The sequence below is a fragment of the Balaenoptera acutorostrata genome, chromosome 17 (genome assembly GCF_949987535.1).
Source record: "Balaenoptera acutorostrata chromosome 17, mBalAcu1.1, whole genome shotgun sequence".
Classification (NCBI taxonomy): domain Eukaryota; kingdom Metazoa; phylum Chordata; class Mammalia; order Artiodactyla; family Balaenopteridae; genus Balaenoptera; species Balaenoptera acutorostrata.
In genome coordinates this window covers 2,914,787-2,934,964 of record NC_080080.1, presented here as the reverse complement: position 1 = coordinate 2,934,964, position 20,178 = coordinate 2,914,787, and the positions used below count along the sequence as shown (strand labels likewise).

Below are 20,178 nucleotides of genomic sequence, written 5' to 3'. Positions count from 1 at the left end.
ATGCCAAGTCAATGCTTTGGCTACCACATGAGATCTTTTGCCTTGTTTTGGTCTCTTCTGAATATTCTGTCAGCTACATGAATTTATCAAATAGACCTGAAAGTCCTCGATAGTGTGTGTAAAGAAAATGGGGCTGAGGGCAGATAAATGTGGAGTGGAGTGTCTGTATGCAGAAGGAACCCAATGGCAGGTCTCAATTAAAACAAACTCCTTGATTTTCTCTTGCGTACGTGAGCTATAAAAATATATAAATTAAAGAATTATGCTATCTTACTGAGTCAAATTCTTTCTCCACAACTAAGTCATTTAACATAGTATTTAACAGGTATTCATTCATTCAACAAATATTTACTGAATGCCTACCATGTGCCAAGATACAGCAGTGAATAAAACTTGTATATGGAATTTACAGGGACATAATGGTGGGTAAATTTTGATTGGAAAAGGACTGCTCTGGATGTTACACTGAGAACAGACTATAGAAGGAGATGACCAAAGTTAGAAAACCTGTATGACAAGAAGTGTTTCCATTGTTTCCTTTTTCTTGTCCATATATAATGGAAAAGTAACCATAATTATACTAGAGATACTTGAAGAATCACATCAATTTTTAAAAAGAAGACCTAATGTTGAGAGTGCACATGCACACACACAAACCAATGTGATTTCTCAAATTCCAAAGGCATATAGTTCCTTTGTTTCTTGGATTTTTTTGACATCTTCTAATAAATCTCATCCAAATTTTTGAACATCAGGGCATTAGCATTAAAACTCAATCATCACTAATAAGTCATTCGAGAGAATCAATTAGGCACCTAAAACCCATGTCTTACTGTGTTGTGGACACAATGGTGAAGGCAGACTTTACGTCTGCTCTCACTGAACGGCACACTCTATTAGTGGGGGCAACAGATAATAACAGGGAAATACAACGTGCAGACAACAGACCCGTGACTGCCAGGGCTTAGGGGAGGGGCAGGCTGTGACCAAGCAGCACCAGGGAGCTTCTCTGTGTTGGTGAGACAGTTCTGTGTCTTCATTACAGTAGTAGTCACATCCATCTGTACCTACGATAAAACTGCATAGAACTACACACACACTCTTACACACAAACACACGAGTGCACGTAAAAACTGGTGAAATCTGAACATGATCTGTAGTCTACTTAGTAGTATTGTGTCAATGTCAATTTCCCTATTTTTATATTGTACTATATCATGATTGTAATGGAAACTGCTCGACTATACACATCTGTCAGAGCTCACTGAGCTGTACACTGAAGTTGGTGATTCTTATTGCATGTAAAATTATACCTCAGTAAAACTAATTTTAAAATATTAAAAAAAATCGGATGTTAAATGAGAAATGTACAGGTGTCATGGAAGGCTTTACATAGAAAACACCGCTTAAAATTAAGAGTTAATCACAGACATAGAAAACAATCTTATGGTTACCAAAGAGGAAAGGGAGAGGGGGGAGACATAAATTAGGAGTTTGGGATTAGCAGATACAAACTACTACATACAAAATAAACAACAAAGTCCTACTGTATAGCACAGGGAACTATATTCAATATCTTGTAATAAACCACAATGGAAAAGAATATGAAAAAGAATATATATATATATGTAACTGAATCACGGTGCTGTACAGCAGAAACTAACCCAACATTGTAAATCAACTATTTTTCAATTTTTAAATAAAAGAGTTACTGAATGAATAGAAATGATCTAAGTCCAGGAAAGGAAAGAGGAGTCATGCAGAAAAATGTTAACTCAGCAGGCCTGTGTTGCTCAAACCCTACACATTCCCAAGATTGTGACTGGCTCTTGGCCTCCTGGAACCTGAACTCCTGAAATTTTCTGAAAAGAGTGCCTTTGCCCACCTGAAGCCTCGGGCCACACCGTACCAGTCTGACTGGAGAATTTATATGTACAATGTGATTATGATGAACACCTGCTTCCTCCCTGGGGCCTGGAGCCTGACTACCTGAGGTCACACAGGTGTTGTACGCCCAGGAGATGGAGCCTGATAAAAACCTTCAACGCCCAAGCTCAGCAGGGTCCCAGGCTGGCGAACCTCTGCACCTGTTGTCACACATCACGTGCTGCGCCATGGGACTCCCCTGGGAGGGACCCGGGGAAGCTTCCACTTAATTTCCTCTGGACATCACCCCGCAGACCCCTTCCCTTTGCTGCCTGTCCTCTGTATCCTTTTGCTATAATAAACTAAAACCAGAAATATAACAACCTCTGAGTCCTGTAAATCCTTCTGATGAACGACTGAACTTGAGGGTGGTGTTGGGGATCCTGAGACAGCAGTATTTCTACCAAAGAAAGAATCTGCCCAAAGCCCTGAGGTAGACTAAAGGCAAACTTAAAATAGCAGCAGGGAAGAGTGACTGTGAGAGACTGACCATTTCTGCCTCCCATTTCTGAAGTCTTTTACAGAGAAGGATGAACAAAAAACTATGGGTTGAACAGTATAAATATGACAGAGTTTACCTAAGTCCTCAATAACCACAAAACTTTTTGAATCACCAAAACCATACAGGAGTGGAAAAGGAGAAAAAAAAAAAGGTACATTATTAAATCTATTAAAGAAGTACAGAAAATGTATCTTCTAATGAATCAGACTTAGGCCTATATTTAATTTTAACTTCTTTCTGGAAAAGGACAGCTAATAATTCCCACATTGAAAATGTCAGGTTTTAAACTAAACTTTCCCACTTGGAGCTTCCATTTCAAAATGTTTTAACTGACAGAAAGCTTTACGGCCAAGAAACAACAGTTAAAGAAATCATTTCTGATAATATAATTATCTAAATAAAAACATGTAAAAATAAAAAATTGGAGTAAAATAACAGAAAGATTGACCAACAAAATGTAAGTGTGCCCTGGCCCCTCACACATCTCTGCAGTTTAGGTTCCAAACCATAAAGTTAGGGTGCTGGATTCAATGTCTTCTTCAGCTTCCCACTGGAACTTTTTTTGTCAAATAAACCACGAATTATGTTACAGTTAATGTTTTTTAAGAGCAAACCGATGGATATACTCATTTTAAATCCTAATATATTTGTAGGAGAAAACAGTGACAACCTCATGTCAGACACAGGCATCTCAGAAGCTGAAAATGTCAGTGGTACCAAATGGGTCCTACACAAGTTCAGCATCATCGATGCACAGTTAGTTAATACGACAACTTCTTGACTAAACATGGACAGAGCCCTTCAAACTAACGGCCACTACTATTTGCAAAAGGCTGCCAATCAAATACACCTTTAACAAACCAGAGAGATAAGAATAAAATGTTATATGGCAAAGGCAAAATTCAACTTCAAGGCAAAACATACTTTTCTTGCTTTACAATAAGCCATTAGCTTTGGCATCAAAAATTATTTTTTTAGATGCCTGCTCTACAGTGAATAGGGTTATAACAAGATTCTAGTTTATTTTTAGAGTGTGCTGATTAATATCTTTCAGAATATTCTAAAATGGGTCAAAAACATTCAGTGAGTCATCTGTGGCATGTCACACTGGTCGTCACATTTAGGACATCTTTGAATGAAACTATGTGCATCCACAGAATCATCTCCCACCAGGAGCCCAATGCTCAATACACCCACTGACATGTTGTTTTCCTCATGACTCCATCCAAATAAGGGGCATGATGAGTAGTGGGATTGGGTGAAATTTCAAAATAAGGAATAATAAAATTAAGGTAGTTTATTATAAGTTTTCTTTCTCTTTCATGGGATGGAACTAGTATAGAGGAAATCTAAACATAATTCTTTTGCTTCTATCCTGATAAAAGAACCAAAGTAATAAAAACACTGATTCTTCTAAAACAGAAATAACAGATAACACTCAGGAGTATTCACTATTCCCCAATGTAGACCCTCAAGATTCCCACACATGAAGTTCAACAAAATGCTAGGCTCGTAACAAACATGCAAGAAAACAAGCCGCTGTGAATAAGAGTCAGTGTAGGTCACCACCAACAGATGTAAAGCCCACAGACTCCAGACGTTACAATTCGGATTCAGAATAGAGACATCAACCCCATCGGAAATGATAAAAAAAAGAAGGGGGCAGAAAAATTAGTTAATAATAAGGGCCATAAAAGATGGCCTGGCAGACTGAAGAACGGGTGGTGGGGGGAGAGATAAAACTTAAAAAATAAATTAAAATCCAACAAATGCACTAGACATCAAATTAGGCCACAGCTGAGGAGGGTTGGTGATCTGAGAGATTTATGTGAATCCAGATCTCAGGGAGACAGGAGTTAAGAACAAAAAAGAGGCGTCAATAGATACAGTCTGAGAAGTTCTGATGGAGATCTCAACTGAAATCTCAGGAGGAATAACTAAGAAGGGAGAAAAGGCGGTATCTGAGCAGATGCCAATGAAGACATCTCCAGGACCGATTAAAACAACAGGAACCCAGAGGTCCTGGCCACACAACACAGATCAAGCAGGAAAAATAAGTGGGAATCCCATCTAGTTTGTAATAAAACTGCAAAACACTGAGGACAAGTAAGGGTCTTAAAGCCACCCAGAGAGAGGAGACAGATGACCTACAATATAGACTACGACAGCCATTTCTCAACAGCAGCGACAGGGATCGTACACAGCAGAGAACACCGCCGAAGTTCTGAGGGAGAACGACTCCCACGTGGTTCTGAATCAGAACCGCGGTTCTCCCAGCAACACCATCCTTCAAGCAGGAAGAGAGAACAGAGATGCAGGAGCTGCGAGCAGCACAATGAACAATCTCAAACTGATGGTTATCTACTGAGCTCACTGCACAGCCAGAGGAGACACGTTCACTCAAGCAAAGCTGAACCCCTGGCAAAATCTCAACATGCAAGACGATGAAACAAGTCCAGAAAGTCTGAACAGTGAGTTCAAATGAACCACAGTCTCTAACCACAGTGCAAATTATTGTGGAAATGAACCAAAAGGGATAAAATTTTAAAGCCCTATGTGATCACTTCCATTTCTACCAACACAGTGGACCCAATGTCCTGGCCACAGTGCTCATTGAAAAGAACTAAAAATGCTGAATAAAATATTTTTTAAAGTCTTCTGAAAAGCTTCTATGAGCTGAATAACAAACGAACAAAACCAAACCAAAAAACCTACTCAGCCTAATGATGGAATGCAGAGGGCTCAGGGGAGAGCTAGAGTCAGCTTCTATCCTAAGGACAGAATTGAGATGTGCACACGTATGCTGTAAAACGTGACAACCAGCAAACAAAAGCAAGGGAATGATAAATACACAACTCAGGACCATGGCTGTCTGCCTGGAGTGAAGGGGTTGGGATGGGGGGGTGTCACAGGGACATGGGACCAGGAAACATCAGGCATGTTCTCTTCCTCTAGGCAGTGGGGTCAGAGGTATTCATTTTATTATTAAGTATCACACCTTACTAAAGAACACATGTATCAGATGTTACAGAATCTAAACATGTCACCAAAACCTGAGCCCCTTAAAAGTGGATCAATTTAGCTTGGAATTCAGTGAAATTATATGTATGCATATGTGTATGCATCTTAACATATTTGCATCAAATATTAAATAACTTTAAAATTAAATAATGGGTGTCATCAAATTCTGAGGCCCTTATAAAATAATTTCTCTCAGAATTTGGTGAAAATTTCCACACACAAGTTCTTACAGATATTTCAGCTGCATTCTCAGTTCAAAAGGCGTTGGCTATAAATAGCTGAAGGGCCAATTTTTTATTTATACTTTTTTTTTTGGCATGTTTGTTTAAATAGGAGGAAGTTCTGAATTCCTAACTGATTTTTCAACACTGAAATTAAATCTGTTCCCAAGTTGGGTACTGCCTGGGAAGGATAATGTTTGGATCCCCTCTAATAGTTCTAGAAATAAATAAATAAATTCTAGTTCTAGAACTTCCATGCACAGACCAGGATAGACTCTGCACTGAAAGATTATCACAAGAAGTCAAATAAATATAAAATTACTTGCCAAAGCAGCAATGCAAAAATCATACTATTTCTAAAACTTTGTCAGATGAGGGTAAATATACATTTTTCTCACATAAATGGAACTATATTACACGCTTTATTTTTTATATGGCCTGTTTTAAACAACAGCATTTAACATCACAACTTCCATACCCGTGAACAGAGCCGCAGTTCACTAGTTATAGGCCTGGATAAGCAGTAACACCGGCCATCAGCACGGGAAAGAGGTGTTACTATGACCACACTTCTATTTCCTTTAAATTACAAGTACTTGATAGGATATTATAAAAGCATACACAAAATGAAAGTAATTATTAGGACAGAGATAATTTAAGTGATGTTTTAGAATATTTTCTGGACTTCTAAAACTGTAACATAAGATTTAACAATTTTTAAAAATTTAAAAGGGGATAGGCTGAAGAAGAGAAATTCTAGAAATGGATGAAAGCAGAAGGTGGGGTGGAGGGGCTGGAAGGTTTGCATACAGAGCACATGGGAAGGAAGAGGTGTGTCCCATCCCACACTGTGCAGCTCACATTTGTATTGTGACACCCAAGTGGAAACGCTGAATCCTCAAAAGCCTGGTACTGTGTACAGACTGAAATTCCAGGTGTTACTGGGCAGGTATATGGTAGACAATCAGACCTCACCTAATCAACATAAAGACCCTATGCAGGAGGTGTTATATACCTACGTGTGAAGAAACTAAGGGAGGCACCTGGAGTCACAGAGCTGTGAGATGCAGAACGGGAACAGTCTGTGGGCTAACGACACCTCACACTTCTCGGGCTTTATAGAGGCCACTCACCCGAACCACAGACTGCAGTAAGATACGTCCTATTAGTAAAAGAAAATCTGGGATACACTGGTACGTGTGTTAGCTTTTAATCATATACATAGAAGCAAGGTTTCCCGAAAGGAAAAAGTAGGACAACCTAGTAACAGCGTGAAAGGAACATAAAAGTTGCCAACTTTTAGGTTAGCCTAGAAATTATAAAAAGGAATAACTGAGAGCTATTTAGGCCCATCTCATGCATCCTGGAAATCAATGTCACTAAAGGAGTCACAGATATAGATATAGATACCAGTGATATAGACCATCTACAAGAGAGAAGAATACAATATAAATACATCCGTTAACTAAACTCTGTCGCCTCCTTCACCAAAATACGAAGCTCGGCAGACGGCTAGAGGGCCAGATGCAGGGACATAGAAGAGAGGCAGCCTGTAAACTGAAACTGCTCCGTAATGAGTAGGCCTCACACATGCTCAGCTGGAGTCCCAACAGGATTTCTCTCTGCTTCCTTGAACGCAACTCCCTCTCCCATTCGACTCCATATTATTATAAATCTTCAAAAGTTCCCACAAGTACCTCACCTAACACCTTACATTTCCTATATGACTTCTACTTCACGGACAAGAAAACATCCCAAGAGCTGGATGCTGCTCTCAAAGGTTGGATCTTAAAAGCAGGAATATCCACTTACCTCAACAAGGAAATGAAACCATCTACCTGGCGCTCCTACCGAATCCCACCCACCTTTTCTCCTTCCTGACATTGAGTGCCTGGGTTGACGCCGTTTGCCTCTTTCTTCTTCGTTTTCATGCTCCAGTTCGTTCAGTCTCTAGTCCTAGCAAACCCATCCACTAAATTTGCTTCCTACCACACCGTTGGACCTCGCAGCTTTCTAGCTTCCTGCCCAAATGGGTGACGAGCCCCCACTCGGTTACAGCCTTTTTAAGACCCAATCCATCCCTGGTACGGCCATCACATCAGGGCGGTCTTATTTAAAAAAAAAATTCTGATCATGACACTTGCTAATTAAATTCTATAAACGCTCCCCATTATCTGCAGGAGAAAACCGGAAACCCTCTCTTTACATGACGTGGTCGCATCTCTCTCACCCGTTTCCTTTCAAATCATTTCAGCTCAGATTTAAACGCACCATGTTTTTTCTAACGTACCTCTCTTCCTCACCTACAAAGCTGGAGACTCCTTAAAGCAGGGGTCCCCAACCCCCAGGCCGCGGACTGGTACCGGCCCACGGCCTGTTAGGAACTGGGCCACACAGCAGGAGGTAAGCGGCGCCCCATCCCTCACATCACCGCCTGAACCATCCCCCGCTCCCCGGTCCATGGAAAAACTGTCCTCCACGAAACCGGTCCCTGGTGCCAAAAATGTCGGGGACCGCTGCGTGAAAGGACAGTTGGCAGGGGAGCCGCCTGGACCCCAAACCTCCCCTGTGTTAGCACCGCCGCCCAGGCACGGCCACACCATTTGTGCTTACCAACAGCACAGGATTGAACACAAAGGTGCTGTTTACAGGAAATCCACTAGACTGAGGAATTGAGAAGTACAGATTATGTCATTAATTTCTGCATTCTTGACCCCGAATAGACATTTAATGAATAATTTTACTAAAATAAAAAATTTCCCAGCGTATTTAAGTGCAAAATTGTATGTACAAATGTCTCGCTGATATTCATTAGACTTTTTTTGAACTCTTCACAAATACTTACAAGTAACATTTATTTGATTGGAAAACTGTTTTGGTTCATTTATGCCACAAGTATTTATTGTCTAACTAATACGGGGTAAAAAGAAAGCTCCTTTCAGTGTAAAAAAGTCAATTCTGCTTTGTTGTGCAAAGTGCTATTGAGATTATATGGGTATAGTTGGCTCTGAATAAACATCTGACAAATTTGTTGATATTCAGGCATGATAATTACACTTGAATTAAAGACAGAACAATGGTTGTGTCACTTAGGACTTCCTGTCTCTACTTAAGAGAAGTATCTTTTAAGATTTGCCCAAGCATACAAAAATTCACAGTGTCAACAATTCATAATTTCCTACTAATTATAAGAATCTCACTGCCCTACGGTGACAAATTTATATTCTCCCAAATGTTAGGTTTAATCTAATTCTAAAATAAAACCATGAAATAAATAGGATTCAAAGAAACAAAGAAAAAAAGTGTTATTAAAGCATCCTCCTGTACCTGTTGATAGAAGAAATTCAGAGTTGGCTTGTCTTCAGTAAACTGGTTTAGAAATCCTTTTGGCAAATAACGAATTCTCAACTCATATCTAAAAAAAAATTAACAAAATAAAGCAATTAGAAATAAGTCATTATCTCAATTCATAGTCTACAATATTATTTTGAGTATGGCACTGCCAATTACTCTGAAATATCATTTTAAAAATAAGTTAAAATATAATCAATTAATCCGTCAATGTAAATGTTTTCTTTTTCAGCACAAAAACGTGCATGTGAGTATGCTACAGCTCGAGGATTCTGCAGGAGACAGAGCATGATGAGAAGCCCAGAGGGCGCCCAGAAGTCCCTCCAGCCCCACTGCCCAGGGACAGCACCACCTTCCACTCCCCAGAGGTGGGCTCTGCATGCCTGGAGGCACACAGGAGGTACTCTCGTGTGTCCGGCTTCTTTCATTCACCAATATGCTCGTGAGACTCCTCCCTATCGAGTAACTGCAGTTTGCTCACAGCTGACAGTCCTGCACTGTATGATAGACCACAATCATTCATCCACAATACTGTGATGGCCATTTGAGTAGTTTCCACCTTGGGGCTATTAAGAATAATGCTACGAGCACTCTTTATCTTCCTCTAAAAAAGTAATTTTGCTCAGGAAGCCAAACTTCAAGAATGGTCAAAACAAACGAATTTCACCAGAATGCTCTCTCTTTGCCTCATTCTGTGTATGTGTGTGTCCACCCATATGAACACTCGCATGCACGCCTTTTGGTGAACGTATGTACACATCTCTGCCGGATGTAGACCAGGAGCATCATCACTGGATCCTAACGAACACACACCTTAGGCAGCGCAGATATGACCAGAGACTAAGGTAAAGAGCTGTACCAATGCACACTCCCACAAGCAGCACGGGCGCTCTGGTTCCACTGTTCCTCACCTATACTTGGTACTTCTAACCTTTCCATTTTAGGACCTCTGATATTTACAGCAAGAGCACACAGTGGTTTTAATTAGTACTTCCCTGATGAGTAACACAGATGGGCACTTCTTCATTTGATAATTGACCATTTTTGGTTATTTTCTTTTGTGAAGTGTCTGCTAAAGCTTTTGCCCCTTTTTTACTGAGTCATCTGTGTCATCCACCCCCCCCCACCCCGCCACTGACTTGTAGGTATTCTTTACATGTTCTGGACGTAAGGCCTTTGTTAGGCTTAGTGAATATCCTCTCCCACTCTATGGCTTGCCTTTCACTATTTTAATGGTACCTTTTAAAAATTATTTTTAAAATCTTTTTAACAGTATCTTTTGAGGAAGAAAGTTTGTGATTTTTATGCAGTCCTATTTATTCCTTTTCTTTTTAATAAATTATCTTAGTGTTTTGTTTATAAAATATTTGCCTACACAAAGGTTATAAAGATATGAATTTTTTCTAGAAGTTTCATAAACTGATCTTTTAAAAATGTATTAGGCTCACAGGGAAAATAATGCAAAGTAATCAGTACAATTCTTTTGGTTCAATTAAGGGTAGAAAAAATGCAAGATACACATACACAAGTTCCGCTGAGATTTTTAAGTGTCCGTCTTATTAAAATACACAACTGCCAAACAATGAGGTTCCATTGTACTTTTGCTCTCTGAAGGAGTTCCAATAACTTACTGCAGATATTTTACATTGGGCAACTATTTACAGAAGCACAATAGGTTTCATTTATTTTGAGCTTAGGACTTACCATGCACCTTATATGCACCATTTCTCTTAATCAACATAATAATCAAAGAACAAAAGTGTACTTATTCACATTCAACAGACCAGGAGAACGATGCTGGCAAAAGTAAGCAACCAGTTCCAAGGCTGGAAGCTCCAGGATCAAACAGGCTGCAGGAGGCTTTGGTATTAATGTTACTCCATTTTAATGATTTAAAAAAAAAAAAAAACAACTGCTCCAAAAGTCAAGCATTTGGCAGCCTGGCTGCACCTCCGCGCTCTTAACTTCCAGCATCCTGATGACGATATCAACTAACGTTTAGGGACCACTCGGGATACGACAGAAATTGTGATAAGCAGTTTAACCAGATGACTTCTTTTCATCAGCAACAACCCCACAAGAAGCAGAGAGAATGTGGGCCCTGGATCAAGACCGCCTGCGCTTGAATTCTGGCTCCCTCACTTGTTCACTGTCTGCCATCACCTCTCTGTGCCTCAATTTCCTCATCAGGACACCGGGAGAAGTGAATGAGCCGTCACTGCACATCATCACAACCATCTGGACGGTTTATCTACCTCATCAGTCATTACTCAACAACGATTTACTTCGGCACCAATCATCTACAGGCACAATTCGAGAGGCTGGGAAGACATTAGTGAATAAAACAGGCACGAAGTACCAGCCTTCAAAAAGTTTCTATTTTTGTGGTGGAGGCCAGACAGCAAACACATAAGTATCTTTGAGGTGGTAGGTAATGTGATAAAGGCAAATAAGCCAAATAAGGGGAGTAACAAATGATGAAGTACTATTTTATAAAGGGAATTGGTGAAGGACACTCTGACTCAGTGATACCTGAAGGAAGATCTAAAGGAAGTAAGGAAGGGAGTTATGCAGTTATGTGCAGGGAGGAGAATGTGTAAAGACCCTGAGGCCAGAGGGTGCCTGGGGGCAAATGCAGCTATAGCCCACTGACGAGGGCAGTGAGTAAAAGGGCTTCCAGGAGGGGTGGGATCAGGAGCTGGCAGACCTCACAGGACCCTGCTCATCATGGTGGTGGGGCTCATCCCAGAGAGAAAGGAAGCTCCAGGAGCACTGTGGCCAGAGCAGTAACATCGCATTACTGAGGCCCAGCCAGGTGGTACTAGGTAGAGCAGACACCAGGGACCAAAGGGAGGCCAGGAAGGGACTGGCCAGAAATAGTGACCAGGTTACTATTTCACCCAATTTTCATAGATGGGGGAAAAAAGAGTTTTGGGAATTAGGTAATTTTGCCAAGGTCCCACAGCTATTAGGAGGCAGACCTGGGATTCCACTTCAACATGCCTGAATGCCCATAGGCAGAATGAAACTAAGAGAAGGCACCTGTGCTTAGAAACAGAGAGGAATGTAAGTTGATCTTGGTCATAGGGGTGGGCAAGGTCTTTAGATCGTATTAAGGGTCTTGGTCCCTGCTTCAGCCCACTACCGTCTAGCATATTCCCCCTCACAACCCTACGGACACTTTGCTCAAGGCCTCTGAATTTAATTCCAGTCCAAACACCTCAGCCCAGTCCTTAAACCGCAGCACCTGAAGCCCACAGCCTATCTGCCCTCTCGCGCCAGCATCGCCACTCCCTTCTCCTCCGTGAAACTCATTGTTTTCCTCATACTTCTGCTACTCTGCTAAGAGCCTGGCTGTGTCCTGACACATGTCCACGTCTCTGCTCTAGGCCACTCCATGGATTTCTGAGCAGCGGCTAACTACAACATGTCCCAAATAAAACCATCCTTTTGCTTCTACTAAGTAATACATTAACATTAATGCCACCAACAACTAACTGCCTCAGTCTTACCTCCAACTGTGAGCACCAAGACACCCACATGCAAACGGACGACTGATGGGGAGGAGCAGGAAATGTTTCTGAAAAGCTGAGTTGGATGAAGATCTGATAACCCGGATAGCGAGAAGGATTAACTAGCCAGACTGCGAGTAGTGAAATAAACAAACATACAATTTCACGAAAACTACACAGATGACCCTCATAAACAATGTGGTGTGGACAGCTCTTTCTTACAGTAGACTTCCAGTTTAAAAACCCTAGAAGGAAGGATAGAAATAGAAACTCACCATTTGGCAAAAATTACAGTAATGAATACTGCAAAAAAGAATCACCAATGATGCTGAGATTAGTGGGAGAAAATACAGTGAGAAACAGAGTATATGCACAGTATCTGTACTTCCCCAGAAGATATTACTTAACTACAAAGGGGACAATAATAACTTTATAACAGAGAAACCTGGCCACCACCTTACATCAAATGATCCAAGTTAAAACCGCCAGTAAAATGAGTCATAGCATCATCGAAGACTTCCTGCTTAAAATGCAGTGAGAAAACCAACATCTTGACTGTGGTGCTCTTCCCCAAATGCATAAGCTCAATATAATCATGAAAAAAAAAACAAAAAAAAAACCAGACAAACCCAAATTGAGGAACACGGTACAACCAGCCAGTGTTCTTCAAAAGGGTCAAGGTCATCAAGGACAAAGACAGCCTGAGGACATGTCCCAGATTAGAAAAGACCCAAGGCAACAGGACACTGAGACACATGGTGCTCTGATCTGGATCCTGGGCCAGAGGAGGGACAACTGTGAAATTTGATGACGTCTGTAGATTGGTTAATAGTATTGCATCAATGTTAAGTTCCTGGTTTCAATATCTGGACTATGTTTAAGTAAGATTTTAACATTTAGCGAAACTGACTGAAGGGTACACAGGATTTCTGTGTACTATTTTTGCAACTTTTGATACATATTGAGAATAAAAAGAAATTCTCACATACCTAAGACTGACTGTTCTGTAGCTGTGATAACATATAACCACCAGAACGAGTTTTAAACCAGCCTGGTCAATAAACAGCAGTTTTGTGTAGCCACAGACCGGCCAGAAATCTGTTCATCTTTTGTGCTGTCAGTGTCTGGTGCAGAAGTATCCAATAAATGTTCAATTAATAAATCAGCAAATGTGGAAGTCCATCCTGTTTTTTAAAGGGGTCACTTCCAAACTTGTCAGAATGTTCCTCTATTTACTCTCTTACTGCTTTAAATCTTCTAAAGAACTCTTGTTGAATTCAGTGTTATAATGAAAGACTAGCTTTTCAAATTAAGGTATAGGCACACGGAATGTCCTTTCAAGATAACATAGAAAGCTATCAAAATACAATCTAAAACTTCCTAAGCTATCATTAGTCATTTTCTTTTGTCATCTTTGAAAAGGGAAACCTTTCCTCTATATAAAAGACTTTTTTTTTTCCTGCAAAGGTCTGAAAAAAAAAAAATCCTCCCTTTGCAGAGCGAGGAGCTGCCCAACAGCCGTGAGCAGGAGAATATGAACCACATCTGATAACGATGAAAAGAACTTTCTTTCCCACTTGCTCTGCAGAAGCCCCACAATTCTCTCTCAAATGCCGAGAGAGACTCCCCTCAGACCTGGCTCTCAAAGCCCTGAATCCTACACCAAAAGGACTGGGCCATTTAATACCTGATTAACCTGCTCAGAAGTCAGACCAGTCCATGCAGGTGATTCCAGATAACCAAAATTTAGTCATCAAAATTTAACTAGAATTTAATTATCTAGGTGCAAAACTTTAAAGTTTACATCTGTTTGGTAGAAATCTCTCAAAACTGCATGATAGATACCTTTTGCTACACTATAAAGTAGGTATGGTACTGTAATTCAAACTTTTTTGGCTGACTCAAGATCCTAGCAAACACCATCCACCTAACCGAGATCTCCCAGGACCCCAGGGACAGATGAGCAAGTGCTTGCTCCCCGGAAGACTGGGAAGGAAGCAGGGCCCGTGCCGGTGCATGCGGCGCAGTGGCCTCGGGCTCTGCCTCAGGACCCGAGGAGTCCACACAAGTCCCTGAGGGCTCTTAAGAGGACGGGAGGGGCCAGGGTGCTCTCCCCACAGAGGCTCTAGACCGACCATCTCCCCCGACCCTTCATTTACATGTTCAATATTGTCTTACCCATCTGATGTGTTCCCAACAATATTCTTAGGTTTATTTTTCTTTTTACTTTGTAAAAGTATATCATGCTGTGTGTCATCTCCTGGGACTTTTTGTTTTTTAACTGAGGTAAAATTCACATAAAAAGTAACCATTTTAGGGAATTCCCTGGCGGTCCAGTGGCCAGGACTCCATGCTCTCACTGCCAGAGCCCGGGTTCAGTCCCTGCTTGGGGAACTAGGATCCTGCAAGCCAGGGGCGCACCACCCCCCCACCCCCGAAAGTAACCACTTTGATGTGTGCAACTCAATGGTACTGCTATTTAGCGCACTCACACAGTTGTCCTGGGACTGCCTTTTGTCACACAATGGTATCTGTCTAAGATTTATCCACACTGTTTCAAGTCCTGATCGTTCATTTTGACTAGAGTAACATTCCACTGTGAATATTCTGCAACTGACTTAACCATCACTGCCTATTCTACGAATGTTCTTGGGTCTCTAGCCTAGCAGAGAAATGCAGGAGTCTCTCGAGGACAGAACTTGAAGTGGAACAGCAGGAGAGCAGGGCATGTCATGAGGACGCTATGCCATTTTCCCAAATGGTTTTACCAATTTACATTCTCCCCAGCAGGGCAGGCAAGATCCTGTCAGATCCATAACCTCTCCTGCTATTAATTCTGTCAGACAACTTACTTTTTGCCAACCAGACAGTGTAAGATGGAATCTAATGGCCTAAATTCGTACTTCCCTGAGCACTGAGAAAGATGACAGTGTCTTCCTGTGATTACTAGTCAAACTTGTCTTCTCTTTTATGAAAATAGCTTCAAGTCTCATGCCAATTTGAGATTTCATATTGATCAGCAGAATATCTTCTCCTAGTTGCAACTTGTTTCTGCACCTTTTTTTTTTTGGCCGTACCTCATGGCTCGTGGGATCTTAGCTCCCTGACCAGGGACTGAACCCGCGCCCTCAGTAGTGAAAGCACAGAGTCCTAACCACCAGACTGCCAGGGAATTACCATTTCTGCAGTTTTGAAAATACACCTTTTGATAAACAGAATGTTTTCACCTCATTAAAGTCAAATTTATTATTCTCGTCTTTCAGAGTGAACGTTTTTGGAGTATTAAGAAAACCTTCCTACTCTAGGGCCAAAGACACATTCAACTATATTTTCCATTAAGCTTTCTCTCCTTTTTTTTTAAACTTAATCCATCTCAGGTGGATTTCTGTGTATTGTTCAAGGTAGGATCTAATTTTGTTGTTATTCTTCCTACAAGGATAGCCATTTATCAAATCAGCCCTTCCTTTCCCCAATGACACGTCATGACATCTCTGTAAGGCCATCCTGCCTGAGACAGTTACGACCAAATGTGTGTGCTGCAGCTGCTTACTGAGGTCTTAGAAGAACTGAAGACTCCATTAAACAAGTTTAGATCTCAGGTTTATTTAACAGTATGAAGAGATACTCTAGCAGATACTGCAAAAAAGAAAAATCTATGTTCAAAAACCCCACAGGAATGGAAACTAATATCCAATTATTCTGATGAGTCTTGGCACTTTCATTTGAATATTAACATCCTACTTCTCAGAACTAAAGCCAGAGCTGCAGTTGCCTTCACATGTCCACCCATAGACTGAGAGAGGAGGTCTCAATGTTCTGTTTCTTTTTTTTTCAATTTTTAAAATTTTCAATGGAGTATAGTTGAGTTACAATGTTGTGTTAGCTTCAGGTGTCCAGCAAATTGTCAACGTTCTGTTTCTTGCAGTCACATACCTAACACAGGAATAAAGAGCGAGCTGGTGCACGGACCCAGTTTCTACTCTGCCACCCGTTTAAGCTGTGTGACCACGGGCAGGTCATCAAGCCTCTCAGGCAATGTCTGACACACAGCAAGAAGCGTGTTAATGTGAAGACTGTTACTAACATAAACTAGTCCTGTTCAGTTCCTAGTTGATAATTTCACTATCACTGATTCAACTTCCACTTAAAATATTTTTTACTGGGTGCCTACTATATACCTGGCACGCCCAGAACCGAGCAGTGAATACAATGGAGTCCCTGAGGGAGAGAGACTGTACCAGGCGGGCAGTGGGCTCTGTAGACAGAAAGGCTGGAAAAGGCCCTGGGGAGGAGGTGACAGTGGAGCACCTGCCCTAACGAAGGGAGGTCCAAGCCAGGCCGGAAATGGCAGACGAGTACACACAGCAGTTGAGCATCAAGTTCAAAGGCACCAGGAACAATCCGCTTGGTTTGTTCAAGAGCCAGTAAGAGCGCCAGTGTGGCCAAGGTCAAGCAAGTGAAAAGTTGGAAAAGATAAAGGCAAAAGGAGAAGTGAGATGAAGGGTTACTGTATTCAACAAGCAAGAAGGCTGGCAACAGAGAAGAGACCATCAAATGAGACCCTACCCTGAGTATCTAAGAAAACAGAATACTAAAGTTTCAAAGGGACCAGAGTCGCTCAAATGGAGGAGGGGGAGGAGCAGGAGACGGAGACGAGGACCAGGAAGTAATCACAAGCTGAGAGTGGGCTCCAGGGGTGACGGGGGGGCTCCCGGGAGCTTCTGAGCAGGGACGACCTACACATTTTAAAAGATTTGTTAGCAAATGCGGTGAGCTCTACCTTAAACATATCTCGGTACAGCTGCTTCTCACTCCTTCAAGTACTACTCCCCACAGCCATCGTCTTCTGTGACTTTTTCCTGGGTTACTGCAATAACCTGTCCATTGGTTTCCTGCATGTATCCAATAAAGAGTGAATTTAATGCCAAAGGCAGGTCTAAGGTGGGCAGAAAGAGGAAAAGAGGTCACTGGAGCAGCCCCAAACGTCAAGGCTAAGCAGGAGAAGACAGACCGTGATGGTCAGTAAAAGAGGAGGAAAACCTTCACCAGAAGAGTCTGGTAAACAGGAGGCTAAATGAAGGAAGTACACTCAGTATCCACAGGGGAATTGTTCCAGGATCCCCCGCAGACACCCAAATCCTCGTATGCTCACGTCAACTGGCACAGCCTGCGTATGTAAGAAGCACACACCCTCTCGTATACTCGAAAGCACCGCTAGAGTACTTATAGTAGTACCTTACACAATGCAAGTGCTATGTAAACAGATGCTGGCACAGCAAATTCAAGTTTTGCTTTTTGGAACTTTCTGGAATTTCCCCCCCCAGAATTTTGTATCGGCGGTTGGTTGAATCCATGGCTGCGGAAGCAGGGAACCTGCGGGTGCTGAGGGCCAGCTGCATGTGGACAGGAGGACGTGACTGCGGCCGTGAGCTACCGCAGAGAGTGGACTGGACGGCCAAGGGACAGACCCCGTCAAAGCCGGGCCCTCAGCAGGCTGGGCCTTTTCCTTTGCACCATAAATTATTATTGTTTTTTAAAATAAATTTATTTATTGTATTATTTTATTTTATTTATTTATTGTTTCTGGCTGCGTTGGGTCTTTGTTGCTGTGCGCAGGCTTCTCTGGTTGCGGCGAGCGGGGGCTACTCTTCGTTGTGGCGCACGGGCTTCTCATTTTGGTGGCTTCTCTTGCTGAGGAGCACGGGCTCCATGTGCACAGGCTCAGCAGTTGTGGCATGTGAGATCAGTAGTTGTGGCTCACGGGCTCTAGAGCACAGGCTCAGTAGTTGCAGCGCACGGGCTTAGCTGCTCTGTGGCATGTGGGATCTTTCTGGACCAGGGCTTGAACCCGGGTCCCCTGCACTGGCAGGCGGATTCTCAACCACTGCGCCACCAGGGAAGCCCGAACCGTAAATTATGTAGAGATGTGTTTTTAAATTGCTCAATATACTGTTGGTTGCAGGATCCTATATTTCTACATTAGAAAAAGTAGTTAGATACATAATTTTAAAACTAGTGTTTACTTACTACTGTTTGCGCTCTTCCTTTTAATTATTAGGAGAGGTAAGTTTTATTCCTTTAATACTAGCTTTGCTTTATACATTTTGAGGAATGTCTAGGAATTTATAAGTTTAAGAGTTATATCTATTTCTATACTTATTAAATTCTTGGTGAAATGAGCCTTTTATTGTTATGTAGTTGCCCTCTACATCCATAATAATTCTTGTTTGCCTGAAAATTTTTTGCACAGGATACTAATAGCATAATACTAATCTTTTTTTTTTTCCTGGTTATTATTTGTCTGGTATACTTGTACTCATGTTTTATGTGAGAGTTATTCAAATTGAAAATCAGGACTCATTAGTAGGTAGGAAAATTCTTTTTACTATTTATTTATTAATTTATTTTACTTAAGTAGAACAAAACAGAATGACATTGAAGAGAAAACCCTTAGACTTCAGTGTAAATAATAAGGCTGAGTATGTTTCATGGAATATGTAGGCCCGTTATTTACAAACAGCTCTGAGATGCACAAACAGGTACACGTGCACTAAATCTCAAGGCAAAACACATTTCTTCCTGTAAGTCAAAGAAAAATGTCTGAACATCACTGTTTTGGATACAGCCTATAAATAGCAGAGAGCTAGAATTTATTTTTTAATCACACTCTGATAACCTATGACCATTCACCGTTAGTATACCTGCATCTTATTTGTGATTTCTATTTATCCTGTTTCCCATGCCTTTTCTCTATCTCTTTCCTTCTTTTTGATCCCTACGTTTCTCTAATACCTACTTACCCAACTACGGTTTAAGTTATATTTCTAATGTTTGAGCTGTTATCCTTGTATTTAAGTTATATTTCTAATGTTTGAGCTGTTACCCTCGTATTTAGCCGATATCTGTTCTTAAGGGAATTTAACTGTGCAAACAAATACAGGCTGCCAGTTACATTTTCCCACCACTTTGAACGTACAATCCCTCCATTGTCTTGGCATCAATCATGCTGTAAGAAGTCTGAATTTTTCTCTGCTTGCTTTTAACATCCTCTCTTTTTCTTTTGTACAACATTATTTTACTATAATTTGCCAAAGTATGCATTTAGTTTTATTCGCCGTTTGAGATTTTTTGTTAATCCTGCATTTAAGGACGCACGTCACTCACTGATTCTATAAAGTTCTCGGCTATTTTCTCTTCAGATTATTTCCTCCTTCCTCATTCTTTTTATTCTCTTCTTCAGAGTTCCTGTTAGAAAAGGGTTGACCTTCTCATTCTCCATGTTACATAAACCTGCTTTCATAATTTCCATCTGTTCATCTCTGTGCTACGTTTTGGGCAAATTTTCTCAGATCTACCTTCTTGTTTACTAAGTTTTCAGCTATGTCTAATCTGCTGCTTTATCTATCCAATGATTTCCAGAACTTCTGTTTTGTTCTTTTTCAAATCTGCTTGGTTATTTAACAGCCTCCTGTTCCCCACTGACACTTTAGAACAATCTGTATTAACCCTTCACACTCTGGACGATACCACGCATGTATCAATGGTATCTCTGATCACATTTTCTTCTCTCATCGCCTCTACCGACGATCCATTCACCTTCACTCATCTTATAAGCCTAGCTACACTCTCAGAGTTTTGAAGATCA

The 20,178-nt window shown here is 41.2% G+C and overlaps 1 protein-coding gene across 13 annotated transcripts in view; it reads right to left on the bottom strand.

Annotated features, from left to right (window-relative positions):
- PTK2 (protein tyrosine kinase 2) overlaps nucleotides 1-20,178 on the bottom strand; it is a 256,529-nt gene that overhangs the window by 137,834 nt on the left and 98,517 nt on the right. For all 13 annotated transcript variants that reach the window (XM_057532273.1, XM_057532274.1, XM_057532264.1 and 10 more), the window contains one exon: nucleotides 8,998-9,085. In XM_057532273.1, coding sequence (XP_057388256.1) covers nucleotides 8,998-9,085 — 88 coding nt within the window. The remainder of the gene's footprint in view (nucleotides 1-8,997; nucleotides 9,086-20,178) is intronic.